We start from the raw sequence: 25,593 nt of genomic DNA, 5'->3' as shown, positions 1-25,593 counted from the left end.
GTACTAACGAACACACTCTTCCCTATTGAGTAATCCCCGTCAGGTTGACTACTATCAGGAAGAGCTTAAAGACGGATGTTTTAAACTGACTAGGCCCACTGCACGGAGTGCTCACATTCTGGAGGGCGGGGACATTGTATTCCCTGCAGTTCACAGTCTTAATACTTTGTTAACTGCTTAACCTACTTTGTAGCTACTGAGCTCACAGATATTATGTGGACCGCTCAGTGTATCTAACAAGTATTTTTTCTCCTTTCTCTCCCGGCAAGAATTTCATTGCTCCGAGGAGGATTTTCGGGGAAAACTTGAGCTATATTGCTCCAACGTATATTGCAGAAATCGATTATCATTACAAGTAATTCTGTGCTACTACCACTCCATTTAAATCACTGACAACCTAGGAGACTAAGAAGGGTTTTTTTCAGTCAGACTCTACTTATTGATGTACGCATCACCCTGACAGAGGAGACTTACTTTCTCTCTCTCGGCAAGAATTTATTGTACCGAGGAGTTATACATCCTCTTTAGTTGACTTAGACTTATTACCAAGTCCATTAACCCTCTCTCCCTCGGTTAGAAGTAAGGGCACCGTACAGTAAGCTTATCATAGCTATATTCGTTTTATTATAGGGGGCCTGCATGTAGCTGCTTACCCTACCTAGTCACACAATACCAATTCTGTATTACTAAGCAGATCATAAGTTGTGACATAAGGTTAGGCATTGTTTGTGCACTACTTGTCTCAACACCCTCGTGTGCTCGGCCACTATAGTGTGTACGTAGCCCCTCTGCGTGGAGTGTGGGTACCCCTCACAATAGTAGCCCTTGTCTCTATTGGAGCGCCCCAGCTAGCGGTTTCTATGATTTAAGAAACCTGTTGCACTTATATATAGCTCTATTTCTATATATAATTTTAACCACCCAGGTGCTTTTGCATCAGATATATTTATGTCTCTCTCCCATTCCCCCACTTTTTCTGTACATAGTTCAATTTTTGTGTTACTTAATAAAGTTATTATTTATTTTTTCTAGACTGTTGCTTTGATATTGATGTATGTACGCATACACGTGTGGACAGACTGTGTTCTTCTCTTCCAATTCCTTTACTATTTAGGGTTAACCCCTGGTCTGTCCTATAGGACCCACTGCCCTTTGGCCATTTCTCCTCCTATACTCATATTATTTCAAGGTTTCAATACCACTAGGCCATTACTAATACTTTGGATATCATTCCTATTTAAATAACAGTCATTGTAACACCTACTGACACTACGGTGCTGCCATCCTATTTGAATGACTGACCTCCTAGAACAATTAAGTGACCACAACTTAGGTCATGATGAAATCACGAATGTCTTTTCAACAAACCCACTGACAAGTAATGAATTGACAAGTGACAACATCAATACTGCCTTTTTCAGTATACAAAAAACGTATCAGGATCAGATTAGAAGCCTCTGGGAACTGACTAGCTTGAAACAATATTTAGCACAGAAACTGGTCCCCAGAGGTCTTCGCCCGGAGATCCTATTACCAGATAAGGTCCAGACGGAGGAGCAGCTAGCCGAGTGGAACTCCATTCTCCTTGACTGCTCCTCCAGACTGATGGACTTTTTGGTGAAACTGGAATCCGTTAACTTTGAATCAATCAATTCGAAACTTAAAGAAGACATTGTAGTGATTAAGAACTACAAAACTGACAGTTTATACACTCAGATGGAGAATAAACTCCAACTGAATATCAACAATTTCAGAAACCATCTCAAACTTAAAAAACATAATAAATTTCAGAGAGACTTTAAGGACTTTAAAGACGGTAGAATTTTCAGACAAACCACCAGGTATCAGAGACGACAAAATAACCGACGAGGCTCCTCCTCAGGTGAGACCGATTGGTCCGACCAGGACCCACTACCCTTGAATAGACGGAAATCTCCATCTAATCGGAACTTTGACCGTCCACGAGACACAAGCGCACACAGAAACACGACTAATAAGAGTATCCTGAAAACAACTGCCAAAATTGTTTCCTTTCTGGACATTCCGATACCCACAGATACCTCAAATTCCCAGGCAACTACCAATCCATCGCTGAATCCTTTTTTAGATCAGGACCAGCCCCGCCACCAACGGGGGCGTCTAAGAGACAGGGATCGCTGGGCATACAAAACCCAGAACCGTACCCAAAGATAATGAGTTCTAACAAAGTAATTAACCTCTCTAATTTTCATCTTGAACAACACCACTTAACGCTATTGAACCGAGGGTTGTCCTTTGTGCCCACTCCTAGTTGTGACATGTTTAACTGGTCAAAGGATCTTAACTTGTTTGGCCGCAAGCTGGCTCTGAATATCTTCCACGCCAAAAAAGACCAAGCAACGGCCAATGATATGGGCCTCACCTTAAAGGACTTTGAACTCTCCAAAACTTTGGATGCACTTTTAATCGATAATGACCTCTCTAGACCACTTACGGATTGCAAACCCTCAAGTTATTTCACCCCCAATTTTGTGGACACTCCGCATGTGGACCTCTTTTTACAAATGACACTTAAAGAGTTAGAAACCATACCAAACCAAGCACCAGTTCTGAACAATCTGAACCGAATGGAACGGCAGGCACTAAAAGACCTGAAACAACAACCCACGATTGTCATCAAACCAGCTGACAAAGGTGGGAACATCGTCATCATGAACCGGGTAGATTGTGTGGAGATGTGTATGGTACATCTCAATGATCATCAATACTACAGAGCTCTTCCCTCTGATCCCACTAAGGCATTTATTGATGAGCTCAATATACTCCTCAACGATGCCCTGAACGATCAGATTATCACTAAAGACGAGTTACGGTTCCTCCTACCTCACAAGAGTCCTACTATTGCGACTTTTTATTGCCTGCCGAAAATCCACAAGGGCACCAGCCCACCTCCAGGGAGACCAATTGTCTCCGGTAACAACTGTCTAACAGAAGCACCAAGCAGGTTCATAGAAAAAATCCTCCACCCTCTGGTAACCACATTACCATCCTATCTACAGGATACTAAGTCCACCTTGCTTAAACTCCAAGACCTCATAGTCCCTCCATACACCCAGCTAGCAAGCCTTGATGTCGTAGCATTGTACACCAATATCCCCCACGACAAAGGCATTCGGGCCTGTAGGCACTTCTTGGAGGGCACAGCATACACGAAGTGCCAGACTGATTTCATTCTGACCATCCTCGAGTTCATCCTTACCCATAATTATTTCATCTTCAATGGGCAATTCTTTCTACAGGTCTCCGGGACAGCTATGGGGACGGCCTGTGCGCCCACCTATGCCAACTTGTTCCTGGGGTGGTGGGAGCAGTGTGTGGTTACAACGCCACAGTTTCGCCACTTCCAGGACTTCATTGTAAGTTGGCATAGGTATATAGATGATATACTATTAATGTGGTCAGGATCTGTCAGCCTTTTTCAGGAGTTCGTGAAGGCACTTAACGTCAATGACATAAATCTCAAATTAACCTGTGTCATTGACGAACACGAACTTGTATTTCTAGACCTAAAAATTCTGTTACAACTGGATGGCACAATTGAAACTGAATTGTTCAGAAAGGAAACCTCTACGAACAGTCTACTACATTGGGAGAGCCATCACCCCTTCAAACTTAAGGCCTCCATCCCCTATGGCCAATATCTGCGAGCGAGACGTAACTGCACAGTAGATGAAACTTTCTACAGTGAGTGCAGAATATTAAGGTCTCGTTTCAAAGAACTCGGGTACCCCAATAGGGTTTTGAAACATGCCTTCCACAAAGTCTGCGCTATGGAAAGGAAGTCCACTTTGACACTGAACAGACCAAAAGAGGAACTGAAATCACCTCGCTGTATTGCCACATTTGACCAGGGGTGGTCTCCCATGTCTAAGATTCTCAAAAACCACTGGCCAATACTCCTACACAATCCGGTGCTCTCCCAGGTACTACCAGAACATCCACCACTGACAGCCCGGAGGCCGAGTAATCTTCAAGATCAACTCGTTCGCAGTCATCTGGCACCTCTTCCATCAGCTAGGAATTGGCTAACAGAGACCAAAGGCACTTATAGATGCGGACATTGTAAGGCCTGTCAGTACATCCTCCCCTCCAAATTCGCTACATCTACTCAGACTCAGGTCTCCGTCGAAACCAACACCTTAGTCAACTGCAGCTCCACAAAAATAATATATCTTATTACCTGCAGTTGCAGGATGCAGTATATTGGAAAAACCTTCTAACAGTTTAAACGGAGAATCCTGCAACATATAACCTCAGTAAGGAACAAGGTTACACCAACACCAGTGGCCAGACATATCCAAAATTTTCACGAGGGGAACCCTGAGAATCTCAGATTTCAAGCCATTGAGCAACTACTCCCTAACCCGAGGAAAGGGGATTTCAATAAGGTGCTACTACGGAAAGAATCTGAATGGATCTTCTCATTCAAGACTCTTTCCCCCCATGGACTTAATGAGGAGTTTAATTACACCCCATTTATCCATTAAACTTCTCCCTCAACTATGACATTTATAATTCTTTTAACTATTTATTTATGTTTATTCATACATTTTTCTCCGTCTCTTCTGAATGGCACTCAGCCATTTCTCTGGATACCTCTGATATTGATGGAGCTGAGAGTATGTCTCATTTCTCTCCCGGCCCCCATAATGACATATTTAACTGTTGTGACAACTAATTTTATCATGGAGCCCACACAGGCATCTACCGTGCTACACTCCATTGATGTTGACCGTCCTATGTCCTCTTGAACAACCCCCCTTTTTTCTCAATAAGAGATCTTCACCAAACTATCTTTCTCTACCCATGGGCATCTATCAGGCTAATGCTTACGGCACCCTGAAAAATTTACACTCCACAACTGTTGGAGAATTAATCTCATCCTGACAACCCAGACAAGGCTCTGATTACCTATCCCGAGTTGGAAAACGGTTTTGCTTAACGAAATGAGCCTTTCCGGCCACCGTAATCGAACTCCTCCCCCTTAGATTCCCTGGAACCAATCAGGGGACGAGGTGGGCTATTTAAAATGAATTCACCCAGGAATTCTTTTCCCCTGACGAGCCTGGCATTCTCCCAGGCGAAACGCGCGTCGGGCAAGACGCTGGAGAGATCCTATCTAAACGTCACCGTCTGACACCTGCTTCTGGCTGTTCAGACCCTGGACAAGACGCTGGAGTGACCTTACCCATACGTTACCGTCTGACACCGGCCCTTGGGTGTCCAGACCTTTCGCTCTACTAATACGTTAGTTGGGCTCGTGTTATTTAAACATTTATCTTGATCGGATAGCCCATTACCCGATTATATACAAGCTAGCACTGACTCACAGGATGCTGTTGCCGACCAAGGCGTAACCATACAGTACTGTTTTGAGCACTACATGGGCACGATTGCAAAAAACTTCAGGACACACACTTCTTTCTATGTCCTCTATGGTCTCCTCTCTACTATACCGGGTACCCAAGAAGGTACTTTTCCTTTTCCTCCACTACTGCATTTTACACCTCATCACATGACGAGGAATGATTTTGGCCTCTTACCACACCATTAACTACCATACGGTTACATACGATACCCTAGTCATTTCTCTACACCATTCTGGGCTTAGGATATGACCAAAGCAGCATGGTGTCAAGTGGAGGTGTACTAACGAACACACTCTTCCCTATTGAGTAATCCCCGTCAGGTTGACTACTATCAGGAAGAGCTTAAAGACGGATGTTTTAAACTGACTAGGCCCACTGCACGGAGTGCTCACATTCTGGAGGGCGGGGACATTGTATTCCCTGCAGTTCACAGTCTTAATACTTTGTTAACTGCTTAACCTACTTTGTAGCTACTGAGCTCACAGATATTATGTGGACCGCTCAGTGTATCCAACAAGTATTTTTTCTCCTTTCTCTCCCGGCAAGAATTTCATTGCTCCGAGGAGGATTTTCGGGGAAAACTTGAGCTATATTGCTCCAACGTATATTGCAGAAATCGATTATCATTACAAGTAATTCTGTGCTACTACCACTCCATTTAAATCACTGACAACCTAGGAGACTAAGAAGGGTTTTTTTCAGTCAGACTCTACTTATTGATGTACGCATCACCCTGACAGAGGAGACTTACTTTCTCTCTCTCGGCAAGAATTTATTGTACCGAGGAGTTATACATCCTCTTTAGTTGACTTAGACTTATTACCAAGTCCATTAACCCTCTCTCCCTCGGTTAGAAGTAAGGGCACCGTACAGTAAGCTTATCATAGCTATATTCGTTTTATTATAGGGGGCCTGCATGTAGCTGCTTACCCTACCTAGTCACACAATACCAATTCTGTATTACTAAGCAGATCATAAGTTGTGACATAAGGTTGGGCATTGTTTGTGCACTACTTGTCTCAACACCCTCGTGTGCTCGGCCACTATAGTGTGTACGTAGCCCCTCTGCGTGGAGTGTGGGTACCCCTCACAATAGTAGCCCTTGTCTCTATTGGAGCGCCCCAGCTAGCGGTTTCTATGATTTAAGAAACCTGTTGCACTTATATATAGCTCTATTTCTATATATAATTTTAACCACCCAGGTGCTTTTGCATCAGATATATTTATGTCTCTCTCCCATTCCCCCACTTTTTCTGTACATAGTTCAATTTTTGTGTTACTTAATAAAGTTATTATTTATTTTTTCTAGACTGTTGCTTTGATATTGATGTATGTACGCATACACGTGTGGACAGACTGTGTTCTTCTCTTCCAATTCCTTTACTATTTAGGGTTAACCCCTGGTCTGTCCTATAGGACCCACTGCCCTTTGGCCATTTCTCCTCCTAAACTCTTCATATTGTATGTATAACAATCACTACAGTCTGTTATCTGTGTTCATTGAGTTCTGTTGTTGTATGACAACAAAACCCATATTTAAACACAAAAGAAAGGATCATTATAATTAGTACCAGGGCTAATATAGGGATAAATCCAGCTTTTGCAAAATGAATGGTGTGCACACTACTTATTGAATGTAGATTTGAGACGGTGAGGCTGTCCATGTGCCACACAATCAGGCATACATCTATTTTTTTCCTACTGGTTAGTGAAAAAGTGAGCTGTAGTAGTGGTATACAAAAGAGATGCTTTTAGAAGTGTCCATAATTATTGGCAATTGTGTGCCGGGGCCTAGTTACATACAACCCAGTCACATGTGACTTAAGCAGCCCAGAAATCTGTACCAGACTTCCTAAAGTCAGTTCTGTGCATATTTTACATCTGTCGTCAGCTAGCACTACGTTCTGGCGACAGACATCTGCTTCTCCCATTACAGGCAGCGCCTGCGAGACAAAGTTTGTTTCTACAATTTCTCCTTAACTGCAGCCCTCGCTATCCCCTCGCTATTTTTTTTCCTCCTGACCACCCTTCTTACTTTCCTCCCCAATTCCTCTTCTCTTCCCTTCTCCAGCCCAGAGTGAGCACATCTGCTCTAAGCTGATTAAATGGTCCAATCAAAGGCTCCCAGGTGGGGGAGTAGGGGAGGGGCCAAAGAATACTGCTTAATAGGGCATTATTCCAAACGGAAAAATTAGTTGTAGTAAACCTTTAAGAATTGCACTATACTGTTTCAGTGATAAAGTATCACACCTTTTAAATTAAATCAACTGTAACAGGTTTATTTTCCTTTTTCTAACATCATTTTGTCATATTTAAATACTTAAAGTGGATTAGTATTGTTTTTTTGTATTTAGAATATTTAAAACATTAACAAAATCTGACCAAATTTTTTGTGCAAATGCCCAGTGGGCACGATGGCCATGGGCCGAAGCCGTCAAGGGAAATCACAGGATCTCCCCTGCTGGTCCATACAGGGCCCGTGCTATCCGAGCGCTGGCCCTGCTTCATTCCATGATCAGCCTACTATCACTAACAAGCGGCCTCTGCCTGGGGAGGGAGGGAAAGAGGACCCGGCAGAGCTCTATCTTGCAGCTCCACCAGGTTCCTCTCGTGAGATCTGGAGCGTTGCCATGGCAAGAGCATTAAACCAACATGCTCACTTTGAGAGGGGGCGTGCTTGTCATTGGTGATGACAAAACACACCCTCTCTGCCCAACCCCATCCTTAGTGGGCCGTTGTGATTAAAAAATGCCCGGGCCAAATTTATTTCCCAGTCCGGGTCCTGGTGTAAATGTAGAGACCATTTAAAATCATGGAATTTACGTCATGAAGAATGCTAATTTGGCATTTGTGCTGTAAATTTGATTGAGTTGAGTTTGATGTCAGCCAGTAGTCATACGCACATAGTGACTAATGAGAAAAAAAGGAGTGCTCAAAGGAACACTCCAAACACCATCAACTACAGTTTGCTGTTAAGCAGAGAGCCACTTAAGGAAATTTTTGTTTATTTAAAAAGAACGGGGGCATAATCTACATCTCAGGAACACTAACAATTAAAATAAATATTTTAGAGTTAGAGTGTTCAAGGACAAACTTGCAATCCTGCTCTTTAATGTAGAACATTAAAATTCTAGTAAAATAAATTATTTGTGTTTAGAATGTAATTTAGAACTGCAATAGAGCCATTTTCAGTAAATGGCACACAATCTCTTACTGTAAAAATGTTTTCATATTTTGTAATGAGTAATCTATTTTAGATTAGCAAATTTGTTTCACATAAAAAAAACACATAGCCAGCTTTTTTGCTAGAGGGCAGATGCCTTTAGGTAATGTATGAGGGCCTCTATATCTTACTTAAAGGGACACTATAATCACCAGAACAACTACAGTTGAATGTAGTTGTTGTGGTGAGTATAGTCTGTTCCTGCAGGCTTTTTGCTGTAAAAACACTGCCCTGCCCCCACCTCTTTAATGATCTCAGCCAACCCAATGGTTTTCCTATAGGAATTCTGATGATGTAAACCAAGGAGGTGGATTGGGGCGAAGCCAGCATCAGCAGACATACACGGCGCTGGAAATAAGGTACGTCTTCTTACATTTTGAGGAGAGCAAGGAGGGGCAAGCCACCTAAAAGGTGGTTTTAACACTATAGGGTCAGGAATACATTTTTGTGATCTTGACTGGAGACCGTATCTTCAGAAGGACAGGCAGACAGAAAGATAAACATGAAATTGTTATATGCTGTAAGTCATTTCCTTAATCAACAAGACATTCTCCTTTCTCACATAATTTGTATGTTTTCTACCTCTTTCACCTCTTTACTGTTATATCTATTTCTATATACTATATCCCTAAATAATGGGGCATCTAGATAGACTACATACTCTATCGACTGCACCAAGCTACACCACAATTCAGCACACCAGCTAATACCATGGGCACAAATAAACAAAAACAGTTAACGGTCTATAGGATATATCCTGACAAAATCAGGAAGGATGAGTGGTAGATGTCAGAATTATAGCCAGAAGTGAATTTAAGAATCTGTCAGTTATCTGAAAAATACTATTGAACAGTTTATAAAGTACAAGCAGAGAGTTCATGTCAGATCACTAGCCTCTGCCTCAGAAATGTTTCCCACTGGGGGAGTAAAGGTTTCTTCAGAGCAACAAATGGGGGATTCGTGCAAAAGGGGCAGTTCTAATTAATTTTTTAACAGGGGCTACCTAACTTGGGAATATTTGCTCCAGAGGCATTCAGATGTCACACTTTGATGTCCTGCACCAAATGGGTACTTTTCCACGGATTATTTAATGTATACAAAGTTTAAATCTGCAATCCTATCCATCACCCGTAACAAGCGAACCCATGTTAACTAACTCCTTACAATAACCAAGAGCCAATTAAAGACAGATTAATAAAATGGCAGGTCTTACCATGTGCACGCTGGATGGGGGTATTCCCCTCTCTGAATAGCAAGAGATATGAATCATATGGCTGTACTGAGATAATATCCAGGACATATATACTGCCATTTAAAAAGTGGTTAAAACCTTTGGTTACTTTATAGCATAATAAAATGCGGAGCACAATGTAAGGGCCACAATACAGGATTTATAGAAAAAAAATAGAAAGATTTAAAATAAACGTGAAAAAAACGTGGAACGCGATAAAGAGCTATATTGTTCTTTATTCAAAGGTCTATGAATAAGAGTAGTGTAGCTTGAAACATGTATGGTGTTTCTCTATTTTCCCCTGTATTGTGTCACTCCACGGCATTGCACTTTTAATTATACAATAAAGTAACCAAGGATTTAACCACTATTACCCACTTTTGTTTGGTGAATAATCTGGATATTAATTAATCGTACACCATGTTAAAGGATAGGATTGTTGAACATCTAAAAACACATGGATTTCAAGATCAGAGACAACATCGGTTTACTTCAGGGAGATCATGCCAAACTAATCTTATTGATTTTTTTGATTGGGTAACTAAAATAATAGATCAGGATGGTGCAGTAGACATTGCTTACCTAGATTTCAGTAAGGCTTTTGACACTGTTGCACATAGAAGGCTTCTCAATAAACTGCAATATTTAAGTTTGGATTCCAATATTGTTGAATGGGTAAGGCAGTGGCTGAGTGACAGGCAACAGAGGGTTGTAGTCAATGGAGTATATTCGAAGCTTGGGCTTGTCACCAGTGGGGTACCTCAGGGATCTGTATTTGGACCCATTATCTTTAATATTTATATTAGTGATATTGCAGAATGTCTTGAAGGTAAGGTATGTCTTTTTGCTGATGATACTAAGATATGTAACAGGGTTGATGTTCCAGGAGGGATAACCCAAATGGCTAATGATTTAGGTAAACTAGAAAAATGTTCAGAGTTGTGGCAACTGACATTTAATGTGGATAAGTGCAAGATAATGCATCTTGGACGTAAAAACCCAAGGGCAGAGTACAGAATATTTGATAGAGTCCTAACCTCAACATCTGAGGAAAGGGATTTAGGGGTGATTATTTCTGATGACTTAAAGGTAGGCAGACAATGTAATAGAGCAGCAGGAAATGCTAGCAGAATGCTTGGTTGTATAGGGAAAGGTATTAGCAGTAGAAAGAGGGAAGTGCTCATGCCATTGTACAGAACACTGGTGAGACCTCACTTGGAGTATTGTACGCAGTACTGGAGACCGTATCTTCAGAAGGATATTGATACCTTAGAGAGAGTTCAGAGAAGGGCTACTAGACTGGTTCATGGATTGCAGGATAATACTTACCAGGAAAGGTTAAAGGATCTTAACATGTATAGCTTGGAGGAAAGACGAGACAGGGGGAATATGATAGAAACATTTAAATACATAAAGGGAATCAACATAGTAAAGGAGGAGACTATATTTAAAAGAAGAAAAACTACCACAACAAGAGGACAGTCTTAAATTAGAGGGACAAAGGTTTAAAAATAATATCAGGAAGTGTTACTTTACTTTACTGAGAGGGTAGTGGATGCATGGAATAGCCTCCCAGCTGAAGTGGTAGAGATTAACACAGGAAAGGAGTTTAAGCATGCGTGGGATAGGCATAAGGCTATCCTAACTATAAGATAAGGCCAGGGATTAATGAAAGTATTTAGAAAATTGGGCAGACGAGGTGGGCCGAATGGTTCTTATCTGCCGTCACATTCTAGGTTTCTATGTAATTGCAATTGAACACATCAGCAAGGAGAGAAGGCAGGACAGATTAGAAAGCAGGACTTATCTACCTAACTTTTACCTAAAGTTTAACAAAGCCAATATGCATCACGGATAATGTCTTTATATAAATACATCTACTCCATAACACTGCTCTTGAGAAAACAATACATGTATATGAAATTCACTTACGTTATCATAGTGTTTTTTTACTATAGGTTCATAGAATCCAATGGCCTCCTTGTATTTGCTTTCCTGCATGAAAAGTACATGAGCCACGTTCAGTTTCCAGACATCGTGTTCATTGCAAAACTCTACTGATTTACGGAAGATCTTTTCCACCATCTGGTAGTTCTCCATGTTCCAGTAAATTTTTGCTTGGGCCATCAAAACAGGGATGTATCTGTAGATGAATGGGTATGTCAATAATATAATTATATATATATGGAAAATTTATATTTATTGCATTATCCAACTAAAAATGTGGTACAAAATACTACATCAAAACTAGTACTGATAAACAACATTAATTCTCTCTCTCTTAAAAAAAAAAAGTAAAATAATGACTTCGTAAAAACTGCCAGGTATTAATTGGCGAGTCTGTGTTTAACCTCCTTAGTCCCTAGGTGCTCTGTGGACAGGCCATGTATTTTTCAATTATTGGTCTTTGGAAAGGTGAAATGTCTGGAACTAGAATCTGCTATTCAGGTAAATGCTAAAAAAAACAAACGTTATCTCTAGAACTGATTTCATCAGCATCAGCAAGTTAAAAACATTTCCTTAAGTGCAATCACACACACTATATATATAGATACTTATGTATATGACAGTATTACAATTTATTTGAATCAGTAGATTTGTTATGTAAGAAATATTCTAATGCCAAATATTAGAGAACAAAACCATAATATATTATACTCACTTTTCCAGGGCTTCATCATATTCGTTCACGGCTTTCTTAAGAACTTCATCATCTCTGTTATGTCTTGCTTCTTGTACCTTTATTTAACAAAGACATCAATGAAAGAAAGAGATGCTATTACAGATTGTGAGCTTAATAAAAACAGAGACTGGAGTTTTTAGCATGCATTCCTTACAAGTAAAATTTATTTAACAAACAATATACTAATCCAAGACAACTGTTTAAAGGGTCACTCCAGACCCCCGCTAAACAACTTTAGCTTGCTGAAAGACTTTGTGTGAAGAGTGTGTCTTCTTTTTTTATTCTGCAAAAAGTGCAGTTTTTAATACAAATTGACACTTTTCTAAATTAACCTGGTTACACCTCCTGGCTTTCAAGCAGACAACAGGTCCTGTAATTTCCTGGTTTTGTTAGCTCAATGCAGCTGACCTCAAGAGGCAGCAATTGTCTAGAGCACCTGACTTACAAAGACTTCTCAATGAGCTGTACTAGGAAGCCTGTGATTGGACAGCCACAGAAAGTCTGGGAGGGGTTAGAAGGGGAGAGCTTGCAAAAGCTGCATCCCCAATGAAAAAAAATATATATAATTAACTTTGTGTAAGTTTTCATTTAGGGAATATCTACTAAACAGTAATTTTTCAATCTATTTTGTATTTGGGCACTGGAGTGTCCCTTTAAGAAGCAACTTTCTTTAAGAGTTTGGCCATGACATAATATTATACCAAATGTATTATCAACTTAACTTGTGCACAAAGGTGTTTCAGGTAGGTTGAACAAATTAAATTATTTTTACTCTACGCTTGAACGAGTCGTTTCATCCAGGATTTACCTTTGGAGTCTTATTCAATGAAAAAGACTCCAAAGGTAAAACTTGGACGCATCAATTCATTTGGACATAGAATTAAAAGTATTTGATTTGTTCGACTCACCTGAAACACAATTGTGCACAAGTCTATTATCAACAGCAAATTAGCCATTGGTACCTATCATGGGCAAATAGGCATTTAGTCACACTTCAATGGAACAAAGTTTTCCAAAGCACATTTTTATTTACTTATCTGTTAGCCTTCATCAGCTGCTTATAAACTTCACATTTTATTCTTCTTACTTATGATGTGTACATAGTACTAGTTAAATTGATTTACTAGTTGTAATTGTTTGCCAGATAAGAATTTCATTTTTGAGGTAGACACTAATACAATAAAATAATATTTAAAAAATAAATTTTAAAAAAAGCATACTTTATGACTGCTCGCAGGCTATTACAGTCCAGAAGTCAATCTGTTGATTATATGATTAATGTAATAGTAAACCTGTAAACCTATTACATTAATCATGTAGTCAACCTGCATTTTTTGTGTGGATTAGTGTGGCACAGCAATGGATGAATTACTCTTATATTATATGTACTTGTGCACTTGTAAATTGAATCTGTTAATGGGCAAACTACATTGATATTCAGCTGCTAGGGGTAAATATATTTTTGTTTTCCATTCCCTTGTATATTTACAAGTCTTTGGTGCATTATTTAGTAGTATCATTTTAAGTTACCTTTGTAGAGATAGATATATGTCTACCTATATACCTATCTACATACCAAAAAAGCAGCTAGTTTCAAAGGTTTATACACAGCAGTGAAAAGATTAACATAGAATATCCTGAATAGAATACAAAAAAAATGGTTCAGCGCTAATTAACAGAAAAGGGCAGCAACCCTAAAAGGTGAATCCCTCTAAACCCTTTAGAGAATATACAGAAATAAAAAGATAAAAAATGGCTGGGCCAATAGACAATATAAAAACATAAATAGATTTTTGGAACAAACAAGAAATAAGTCAATGTGATAGTCCTCACAAATAATAGTCTCTTGATAGTAGACGTTTTAGTCTTCACCTCCAATAGGTCTTAAATGTGGGGATTATACCACTGCACACTATACACGCTAGAGCAGGCTAAGACTCTATAAAATGTGAGTGTGATACTGCCATTTTTTTTTATTACATAACTAGATTTGACGTATTACACTACTTCCACCCTTTCTGCTTTTGTCTTTCTATATACATCAACAAGAAAAAAAAGACAGCTTCCCTACCCAAAGAAAAGTCCTTGCTGTACTAAAGACTAAAATGTCTACTATCAAGAGACTATTATCTGTGAGGACTATCACATTGACTTATTTCTTGTTTGTTCCAAAAATCTATTTTCTTTTTTATATTGTCTATTGGCGCAGCCCATTTTTATCTTTTTATAGAATATACTGAATCTATCTGTATTTTAAGAATGAATATATATATATATACACACACACACACACACACACACACACACATATATATATATATATATATATATATAGTTATTTTGTTTTTTTACATTGTTTATTTAGGAGCCAGGTAGAAACAGACATGTAGATATGTAGCATTTAAAGTAACACTATAAGCACCAAAACAACTTTAGCTTACTTAAGTGGTTTTGATGTATAGCACGTACCTGCAGTCTAACTGCTCAATTCTCTGCCATGTAGAAGTTAAATAACTGTATTACTTAGAAGTGAAATCACTTTCAAGCCCTAGTTACACCTTCCCTGCATGTGACCTACACATTTCCTGTTAAGAGAGAAGTTTAAACTTCCTTTATTGCACAGTTTGTTTAATTAAGAATTGCTTAACTTAATAGCCTGCTAGAGCTTTTGGGAACCTTCTGTGTTTGATTAAGTTAACAAAAGCAGTAGATGAAAACATCTAAAAAGAACAAAGAAAGAACAAAAAAAAAACAACAACAACAAAAAAGGAGGGGACTGGGGAATGCCACAGCAAGAACAATTAAAACTATATTTTAAATAAAAAAGTCAAATAGTGATTCCTTATAATTTTTTTATACATACTTGTTTTGTTAATTTTCTCAGTTGTTCGATGAGCATTCCAGCAAGCTCATCCAATTTAATAAAAGCCTGCAGGTATGAAAATATTATTATATTAGCAGATTGAAGTGAGGAGTTCTAGTAAAATGACAAATGAAACAGTGCTCTCTACCAAACTGCAAAATTCATGAAAAATATCCAAAATGGCAAGGCAGGTATTCACTAAAGGCAATTAGAATGCACATTTTATATTTCTTTACCATTAACAGTACAAACAGAACCACTGTTTGTATTAAGAGTATGTTTCTTAATTATGCTTAGCATATCTATTAGTAAAGGAAAATATAATAACTTATTTCAGAGAGCTAGTTTATATTATCACAAGAAACATAAATTACACATACCTCCTCTGGTGCTGTCTGGCAGGTTATCATGGCATCCAGAAAATCATACAAGTACTGAAAGACAAATTCAAAGTTCACACAACAGTTTTTACAATCACAGACGCAATATTCTTCTAAAGCACTTAAAGGAGCACTATAGGGTCAGAAACACAAACATATATTTCTGACCATATAGTGTTAAAGCCATCTAGCGCTCCTGGTCCTCGCTTGCCTCCCTAAATATAGTAAAATCTGACTTGTATTCAAGCCTGAAGCTACTGGCTCTGCCACTGTCTGCCTCAGACCTGCAAGCTGTCTGCTGACATCATCAGAATTGTTGTTCTGAGACTGTCAAGGATTGGCTGAGACTGTCAAGGAGGCAGATCAGGGGCAGAGTCAGCACAATTCAAACACAGCCCTGGCCAATCAGCATCTCCTGATAGAAATTAATTGAATCCATGAATCTCTATGAGGAAAGTTCAGTGTATGCATGCAGAGGGTGGAGATACTGAATGTTGTGATGCATACTAAGTGAGACTGAGATAGCTGATGCTGGCAAGTCATGCCGATAGGCAGTGAAAAGGTTCGTTAGTGAATATCTAAAATGATCATATATAGTTTTCCAAGGCACGTCTGGTAAATTTTGGCCTGGGGGCAGTACAAACTAACTGCCTTTTTTATGCACACATGGTGGTCCTAGTCATGTGACACATGCAAAATATGGTTTTGACAGATGGAAGCTGTTCCAAGTTGTGATGAGTGACATCTTTTAAACTTGGAACCTCCATCATTGAGATATGAGCAGAAGGATGGTGTAGTGAGATTGCAGCCTTTAACTCCTGTATGCTACCAGCAAGCGGGGGCAATTCAGGGCTTGAGTCCTGCAGGAACTCGTAAGAACGGCGTTGCTGCACTTTTTTCACAGCAGGAACGCAGTTCCCATTGCTCCTGCAGGCACTCAGGGAGCGGCATAAAATGCCCCCCCAAACGCCCCCCCGTGTACCCTCTGTCATGGGGTGGCCCAAGAGGTGGCCTGACGGCCATCTGGTGGACCCCCCCGGCAGGCGCCTGTCTACTGGTCAGACGTGGTGAGGGAGCTGTGTTCTCTCTGATCTTCTCCCTCGCTCGCCGTTTGCTGATGCCGGGAGCCGGAATATGACATCATATTCCGGCTCCGGGCATCAATAGACAGCCCGTCTGACCGGTAGACAGGCACCCGCCTCACTGAACCTCAGGGACAGGTCCACGCCAGCTCTCCAGGTAGGGAGGCTGGGTGGACTTTTTTTAAATTTAAAAAAAATATGAAGAATTTGTGTGTTTCTGTGAGTGTCTGTGAATGTAGTATATTTGTTTTTTTTGGAGGGGTGGGGGGGGGGGCATCTTTGGTGAGTTCCCACACTTTATTCCCCAGGACTTGACCCCTGGGGCAATTCATTTGGTTTTCTATACTAGCATTTTTTCCCCTTAATATTGAAGGTGTTTTTTAATGTCATTTAACTTGGTAAAGAAATCAATAACAAAGTCTGGATAATTGCGTTCTAAAAACCTATTTTACGTCATATTCTGATGAAACAAAGTTAAGAGAAAAAAAAAAAGAAAAGAAAAAACTTACAGGAGTGAGAAATTTGTAGGTCAGATGAGCATTTTCAGCAAGCACATCTGCTGCAAGATCATAGTACTGGACGGAAAACAGAAAGAGAAATCCAATAATGCTGGTACATTTTTAATGTTTAAAGCTACCTAATGTGAAGTGTGAAAACAATATTGTATACACAAAGTGCTAGGCATATAGGAGTATAGTAAAACAGCATTTTATATTCATTACTTTTACACCTTATGGGAAAATGTGAAATACTGCAATATCCTTAAAGTATTCATTTATTGATTATTAATATGTGTGGCAGTCACAGGCTGCTTAAAGACCATTCCCTCATCTTGCAATATCATATGCAGACATTCTACACAGTGCAATATAAATTATTGTTACATTTGTATTTGTTAACCTCATCTGCTCCACCAAAGTGAAACATAGAGCTACTGTATCACAAACAGCATGTGTCAATTTGGAGCTACAATGTTATTTATTTTGTTTGTTTGTTTGTTTTTTAACTATTTTCAAAAAAGTCTTGAAAATAGTTTAACAAAAATCTGAGCCCTTGTACTACAAGCCTACAGTAAGATATAGTGTCTGGTTTTATGTTTCATTCAACAAATTACATTTTGGAATTACACTATAAAAATTCTGCTAGCTTGATCATAAATTTTCCTAATGGTCAGGTTTATAACAATTCCACTTGGAAATATTAAAATTAGTCTTAAAAAAATATAGACATTCGATTACAATCACAATACCTCATATTTGCAGTATAAAAGTAAAAGGTTGGCAAATGTTTCTGGAGGGAAGGGATTTTGCTGCAACAAGAACTGAAGTTTCTCGAACCCTTCAGTTGGTTTGGCGTCCATGTTAATCAAAGCTTGGTTATGAAGAGTAACTGGGTCAAGCTCCTGTGAATGAATAGGTGAATCCTTGTTAACTGATATTTAAAACATATAAGCCTTCTAATATCACATGCAGAATTGTTGCACAGAAAGAGCAGAGCCCTGGGTGAACAACCAACTTCACACTCTTCTAACCGCCAGCAGGACAACTTGGTATACATAAGGTAGTGCAACACAAATTGACAACTTTTTAAACGGGAACAGTATTTAAATTGACCACTCTGAAGGAGCCACAGTATTTAAAGGGACAGTACATCTTGCTGTAGATGCTATGGTGCCAGCATACACAATACTGTCCTCTGGTTCTGTGTCAAACGGTTTCTAGATATGCATTGTATAATCGGATATAAACCAAGGGTTCTTTGGGGGCTGATAGGTGAACTCCTACAGCTTCAGTCTGTTTCCATACTTGCACAATACTAAGCTTGGTAGCCACCATGACATGTACTATAAATTGCTTCTGTTGTCAGTTTTGGTGGCATTATATCCAATAAAGGGTACTCCAAGCACCAGGGCCACTTCAGTGATTTAAAGTGGTCATGGTGATTAGAATCTGTATGTGCAGGGTTTCACTAGTAAACACTGCACATACAGTGTTTACCCCTTTTCTGCACAAGCATCAAGCCTGGCTAATGTAATTCTGTGCATATTGGAGAAGTGTCATCGGTTTTCGCTTTCTTACTTTTTTTTTTTTTTTTAACTTTGACTAGGGGAAACCAGGATATGAAGGGTTACTCTAGCCCAAACCACTGGTTTATGGTTGGAGTAACTCTTTAAGAGTGACATTTTGGGATGTGGAGGCAATGAGCAGGCTAACTTGTTTCTTATAAAAAAGGGTAATGGAGGGGCTTAGTTTCCTAAGTATTCTACAGAAAAGGTTACTAAGCCAATGTCTGGAACATAGGCAGCAGCTGATGTGCACTACACAGAGGATGGGATACTGACCCTTTCTTACTGAATGTTTACAAGTAATGGCATAAAAACCGAGTTTTAGGGGCTTACATGTATTTAATGTGACTTTAATACACTAGCGCTTAAAATGATGCAATAACTCTGGAAAATGGCATTTCCGTCAGTGTGATGCAATATAACGTTACTATTTACACAGACTATTACAGCACTTTATAATATACTGCATAAGGAAGATCAAAACAAACTTTTTTTCTGGATTTTCTAATTTAAAGAAGGATGTGGTCCACATATGTAATTCCCAATGTATTCTCTTTGCAGAAAGCTTAGAATGGTGTTACTTCAGTAAAATTAGTCAGAATTAAAGGACCACTATAGTCACCCAGACCACTTCAGCTCAATGTGGTGGTCTGGGTGGCAGGTTTCCCAGGTTTTAACACTTCAGATGTAAACATAGCAGTTTCAAAGAAACTGCTATGTTCACATTGAGGGTTAATCCAGTCTCTAGTGGCTGTCTTCTTGACAGCTGCTAGAGGTGCTTCCCCGACGCTCAATGCGAAAATCACATTGAGCACGCAGAACGTCCGTAGGAAAGCATTGAGAAATGCTTTCCTATGGGTGTTTATTCGCCTCCACTCGGGAGCTGACGTCGGAGGGGGAGGAGAGGTCACCAGTGCCGAGGGAGCCCGGCGCTGGATAAAGGTAAGTGGCTATAGGGGTTTTAACCCCTTCAGCCCAGCGGGAAGGGGGCCCTAATGACAGTGTAGTGCCAGGAAAACGAGCTTGTTTTCCTGACACTATAGTGATCCTTTAAGATTTAAACACGTCCAGTATTTCTGTCTCTCTGATTAACCCCTTAAGGACACATGACATGTGTGACATGTCATGATTCCCTTTTATTCCAGAAGTTTGGTCCTTAAGGGGTTAAAGTAATGTCATCAAAAGAAGGCAATAAAAACACTAGCCTTCTTTTAAACTAACGGGCTCTGGCTACATCACAGAATAGCATATAATATATCATAATATAATTTTTCAGAGAAACCTACCATTACATTTTACATTTATTGCTCGTGCTGCATAATTGCAAAAAGAAGTGTGATACGTTGCTTGTTTTAACTAATGTAGCATAAAACACAACTTTGTGCATGCATTTTAAAAATCTGACCACCCTCAAACCATATCTCAAAATAATATAATGAAAAGTAATTCAGTGTTTCTGTAATGAGGGTCATGAAGCAAGCTCTGCTAGATAGGTGATAATGATAGACCATCAACACACTTAAGTTGAATCAATGTTCCTTACCTCTTCAGATCGTGGAGGCATGTCTGTCAAAGCATCTTGTGCTGCTTCATCTGAAAACAATAAATGAGTAAATTATGGTACATGTCTTCATATGGCATCCATGGTTTAAAGCGGCACTGTCATGCCGAATTCCGTTTTTTTTTTTAACCCCCCTCCCGCCTCAACTACATCCAATCGACCCCCTAGTCACCCCCAAATGCCCCTATGCCCCCCACATTACCTATTTTTTATTCTTTATTTTCTGCCCCGATCTATATTCAGGGCGCCGCCATCTTTGTGTGGGTAGGTGAAGTCCCTGTGGGACACGTCATCTTCCCACACTAGATAGCCCTGAGATTCCCGCACATGCCCAGTGAAACATCTGGACATGCGAACGGGAATTTCACCTATTCATTCATTCATCAGACAGACGAATGAATGAATAGAAAAAATCAGACGAACAAACTAACACTGTGTATCAGTGTTCGTTTGTTTGTTCGGTTTATTACAAGGAGGGAGCTACCGGCGTGCAGCTCCCTCCTTGCAATATGTAAAGACAGAAGCGGCAGGGAGCAGTGCTCCCCACCACTTCATAAGCCCCCCCAGGTCCCCTCCTCACTCTATGGGGGTCAATATGACCCCCATAATAGCACAAGGGAGATTAAAATCTCCCCAATGCCCCTATTCGCTATACCGCGAGTAGGGGCATGTCCACTAAACAGTGAGCAGCCTGTGGCTGCTCACTGTAAAAAAAAAAAAAAAAAAGGGTAATAAGGGGGGGACGGGGGACCTACTGTCCTCCCCCGCCGGCCCCCACCCCTGGACGGCGGGTGGGGGCCATAATGGGAATGAGGGGGGACCTACTGTCCTCCCCTCAGGCCCCCACCCCTGGGCGGCGGGTGGGGGCCATAATGGGAATGAGGGGGGACCTACTGTCCTCCCCTCAGGCCCCCACCCCTGGGCGGCGGGTGGGGGCCATAATGGGAATGAGGGGGGACCATGAGGGGGGCCATAATAGTAATAAGGGGGGGGGGACCTACTGTCCTCCACCCCCCGGCCCCCACCCCTGGGCGGCGGGTGGGGGCCATAATATTAATAATTCCAAAGAACTTTCCCACGCTTGTAAAATGACACAGAGCACTGTGATTGGATGGCTTGAAATCCATCCAATCACAGTGCTCTGTGTCATTTTACAAGCGTGGGAAAATTCCAAAGAACTTTCCCACGCTTGTAAAATGACACAGAGCACTGTGATTGGATGGCTTGAAATCCATCCAATCACAGTGCTCTGTGTCATTTTACAAGCGTGGGAAAATTCCAAAGAACTTTCCCACGCTTGTAAAATGACACAGAGCACTGTGATTGGATGGATTTCAAGCCATCCAATCACAGTGCTCTGTGTCATTTTACAAGCGTGGGAAAATTCCAAAGAACTTTCCCACGCTTGTAAAATGACACAGAGCACTGTGATTGGATGGATTTCAAGCCATCCAATCACAGTGCTCTGTGTCATTTTACAAGCGTGGGAAAATTCCAAAGAACTTTCCCACGCTTGTAAAATTACAAAGAGCACTCTGATTGGCTTAAACCCACCAATCAGAGTGTTCTTAGGCTAATTGCAGGGCGGGGCAAGGCTTTATAAGCCTTGCCCCGCCCTGCGGAGCTCAGTCTGCGCGGAGCCCTCCATGGGTGAAGATGGATTATTTTTATGTGCGCTCGGGTTTTTTCTTTTTCGTCGGGTTTTTTTTTTTGCGCTCGGGTTTTTTATTTTATTTTTAGTTCGACGGCTATGATGGTTTTTTATTTGGCCTTTTTTGGGGCTGAAAAATGAAGATTTTAGAAAAAAGAAGACGTCGAATGGCAAGTTTAATTTTACTTTACAGGTTAGCAATTTTATTCCCCCCTCACTATTTTTTAGGGTGAGGGGGGTAGGTAGGGGCATTTTTTATTTGGGTGGGGGGTGGGTGACTAGGGGCTTGGGCACCCCTAGTCACCTTGATGGGGGGGGGGGGAATTTACTTAGTGCCCCCACCCGCCGCCCAGGGGTGGGGGCTGGGGGGGGGCAGTAGGCCCCCCCCCCTCCTTATTACTATGATGGCCCCCACCCGCCGCCCAGGGGTGGGGGCCGGGGGGGGGAGGACAGTAGGTCCCCCCCCCCTCTTATTACCATTATGGTCCCCACCCGCCGGCCAGGGGTGGGGGCCGGGGGGGAGGACAGTAGGTCCCCCCCCCCTACTACTATTATGGCCCCCACCCGCCGCCCAGGGGTGGGGACCTGGGGGGGTAGGACAGTAGGTCCCCCCCCCCCCTACTACTGTTATGGCCTCCACCCGACCCCCAGGGGTGGGGGCCGGGGGGGGGAGGACAGTAGGTCCCCCCCCCTCTTATTACCATTATGGCCCCCACCCGCCGGCCAGGGGTGGGGGCCGGGGGGGAGGACAGTAGGTCCCCCCCCCTACTACTATTATGGCCCCCACCCGCCGCCCAGGGGTGGGGGCCGGGGGGGGGGGAGGACAGTAGGTCCCCCCCTCTTATTACCATTATGGCCCCCACCCGCCGCCCAGGGGTGGGGGCCGGGGGGGGGGGAGGACTGTAGGTCCTCCCCCCCTCATTATCTCGTTTAGGGGTGGGGGGCAATATTTTATTTATTTATTTTTTTTTTACAGTGAGCAGCCACAGGCTGCTCACTGCTTACTAGACATGCCCCTACTCGCGGTATAGCGAGTAGGGGCATATTATTTACTATTCATTTTTACTTAGTATTAGTAAAGTTGGCTGAAAGACCAGTTTAGGTCTTTCAGCCTTTTAGTAGATAGCTCCCTGATACCGTGGGAATTAGGGAGTTATCTACTAAGCGGCTGCAAGATGCAGCCACAGCAATGAATAGGATCGGGGTTTCATTCATCAGAATGAAATTCCGATCCGAACAAAGTACCGAATTGCATCCTAACACCAATGGAGAAACTCTTCTCATTCTGTTAGGATGCAATTCGGCAGTTTTGCCGGCATTCTGTCTAAGTGACAGGACGTTCGGCAATACTGACAGGAAGCATTGTGGGAACTGGGAGGAAAGCTAGGGATCATGGGAAAATTGCTCTGACCAGCGGAAATGAAGCACACTTTGCTCCTCCGCTGGTCAGAGCTGGTCAAGCGGAGGAATCCTCCATAAGACAGAGTCCCTACTTTGTCTTATGATTTTAAAGAAAACTAAAGAAGACAGGAAGAAAAGAATAACAAATCCTGAGAGAGGGGGAGAAGAGGAAGAGATTGAGGAAAGGTAAGTTCGGCATGACAGTGCCGCTTTAAGCTGATGTAAATTGTCAAATTTTCCTGATATTTTGTCTGAAAAATGGGTCCTTATTTTTTAAAACTACTAACTATATTGTACTGTACCAGACTAAAAAAAACTAATTTCATATTACTTGACTAGGCCACCAGAAGAGTACATGCCAAAAGGCACCATCAACATTATATGTAATAAAGTACATTCTCTTCAGTAAACATGCATTAGTAATTAATTTCTGAATTATTGTATATGTATGGTGTTCGCATGCAACACAGGCTGTATCAGAGTGGACACGCTTTCTTGGACATGGGGATAGAAAGCTGCAGATATTTTTTACAAATTGCTGCAGTTATAAATCACTAGGCATAGAGTGTTTGCAGGGTACTCTCTGTACCATAAACAGAGTAATCAAACGAAATTCCTATGGTGCTTTAAAAAACAAAAACAAAAAAAAAACGACCTTTTTAACTATTGTCAGATCATAGAATGATATGACTTACAGTTCTTTAACTGGTATTCAATAGCAGCCTTGAGGTTAAATGCTTCAATTAACGCAGTTTCATGCAACACCAGAGTGTTTCCAACACTGCGGACATCAATGCCATCTGTTCCCATACCAACTCCAAGCTCTATACATAAAAAGAAAAATACAACACTAGGAACTTGTTACATTGTTTGCAGCACTAAAAAGCAACTAAAAATAACTTAATGATACAATAAGAACTACACATAAGTGCACTTTGATTTCTAGACACTGATAGTATGTTAAAGGATTACTCCAAGCACCATAACCAATCTAGTGATTTGAAGTGGTTATGGTGCAAGAAGTCTGTACACGCAGAGCTTCAGTAAGATATTGACTGATTTTTATTTATACAATTAAAAAGAAATCAAGTACACAAAATATAGTATAAACTGCAAGAGAGAAAGGAAAACATGAGAAGAAAGAGTGAGAGGAAATAGTCGGCTGTTGCGGAAAGCCAAAGAGGATAATTATTCTGAAAAGTAGAAAAGTTAATAGTACTTAGCCAGAGGTGTAAACCAGCAATGTGTACCATGTCTTAAAGTGGCACTGTCACATCAAACGTACCTTTCTTCTATGGTTTCATCTTCTCTTCCTCTATCAGAATATGTTCTTCCTTTCTTTCTATCGGATCTAGTTTTCTTTAAAACATAAGACAAAGTAGAGACTACTTTGTCTTGTGTGTTTTCCTATGCTTGACCTTCTTTGATCAAAGGAGGAGTTTAAGTCAGCTTTATTTCCTGTGTCAAGGAAAGTACTCACCCTTCACCTTGACACAGGAAATGGAGCGGACTTAAACTCCTCCTTTGGTCAAGGTCAAGCGTAGGAAAAATACATAAGACAAAAGTAGTCACTACTTTATCTTATATTTTAAAGAAAACTAAATCAGATAGGAAGAAAAGAACAGATTTTGAGAGAGGAAGGGAAGAGGAAACAATAGGACAAAGGTAAGTGTGGCATGACAGTGTCACTTTAAGGAAGGATGGGAGCAAGTCATCAACACTGAGTTTGTCCATTATATAATGATGGGAAGGAATAAAAGCACAGGAATAAAACCACACTTAAGAGATCCCCTATCTCCCTCCACTAGCCCTACCATATGTGAATATATGACCCTTGGTGCACACAGCCTCTCCAACAGAGGTCGATAGGAGTTATGCCCATGAAATACAATTGCACTGGGGTAGTGTCATTTAGACAAAATATTATACATTTGTATCTTAGAGACAGAACCCTTAGCGACGGCTGCCCACATCTCTAAAAAACAGTACCCACCAGCTCCTCTCCCAGATTAATTTACCATTGATGAACGGAGGACACCCCTCAA

At 40.9% G+C, this 25,593-nt stretch overlaps 1 protein-coding gene across 1 annotated transcript in view; it reads right to left on the bottom strand.

Moving 5' to 3' along the window:
- Window positions 1-25,593, bottom strand: part of LOC134608036 (intraflagellar transport protein 70A) — a 62,264-nt gene that overhangs the window by 19,865 nt on the left and 16,806 nt on the right. The window contains exons 7-14 of the mRNA XM_063450665.1: window positions 24,244-24,372; window positions 20,479-20,528; window positions 18,120-18,272; window positions 17,380-17,445; window positions 15,789-15,842; window positions 15,409-15,474; window positions 12,525-12,601; window positions 11,795-12,005 (exon numbers count right to left, since the gene is read on the bottom strand). Of these exons, the coding sequence (XP_063306735.1) occupies window positions 11,795-12,005; window positions 12,525-12,601; window positions 15,409-15,474; window positions 15,789-15,842; window positions 17,380-17,445; window positions 18,120-18,272; window positions 20,479-20,528; window positions 24,244-24,372 (806 nt within the window). The remainder of the gene's footprint in view (window positions 1-11,794; window positions 12,006-12,524; window positions 12,602-15,408; window positions 15,475-15,788; window positions 15,843-17,379; window positions 17,446-18,119; window positions 18,273-20,478; window positions 20,529-24,243; window positions 24,373-25,593) is intronic.

The sequence above is a fragment of the Pelobates fuscus genome, chromosome 4, assembly GCF_036172605.1.
Source record: "Pelobates fuscus isolate aPelFus1 chromosome 4, aPelFus1.pri, whole genome shotgun sequence".
Classification (NCBI taxonomy): Eukaryota; Metazoa; Chordata; class Amphibia; order Anura; family Pelobatidae; genus Pelobates; species Pelobates fuscus.
The sequence above is the reverse complement of the archived record's forward strand: the minus strand, read 5'-3'. Positions and strand labels throughout refer to the sequence as shown.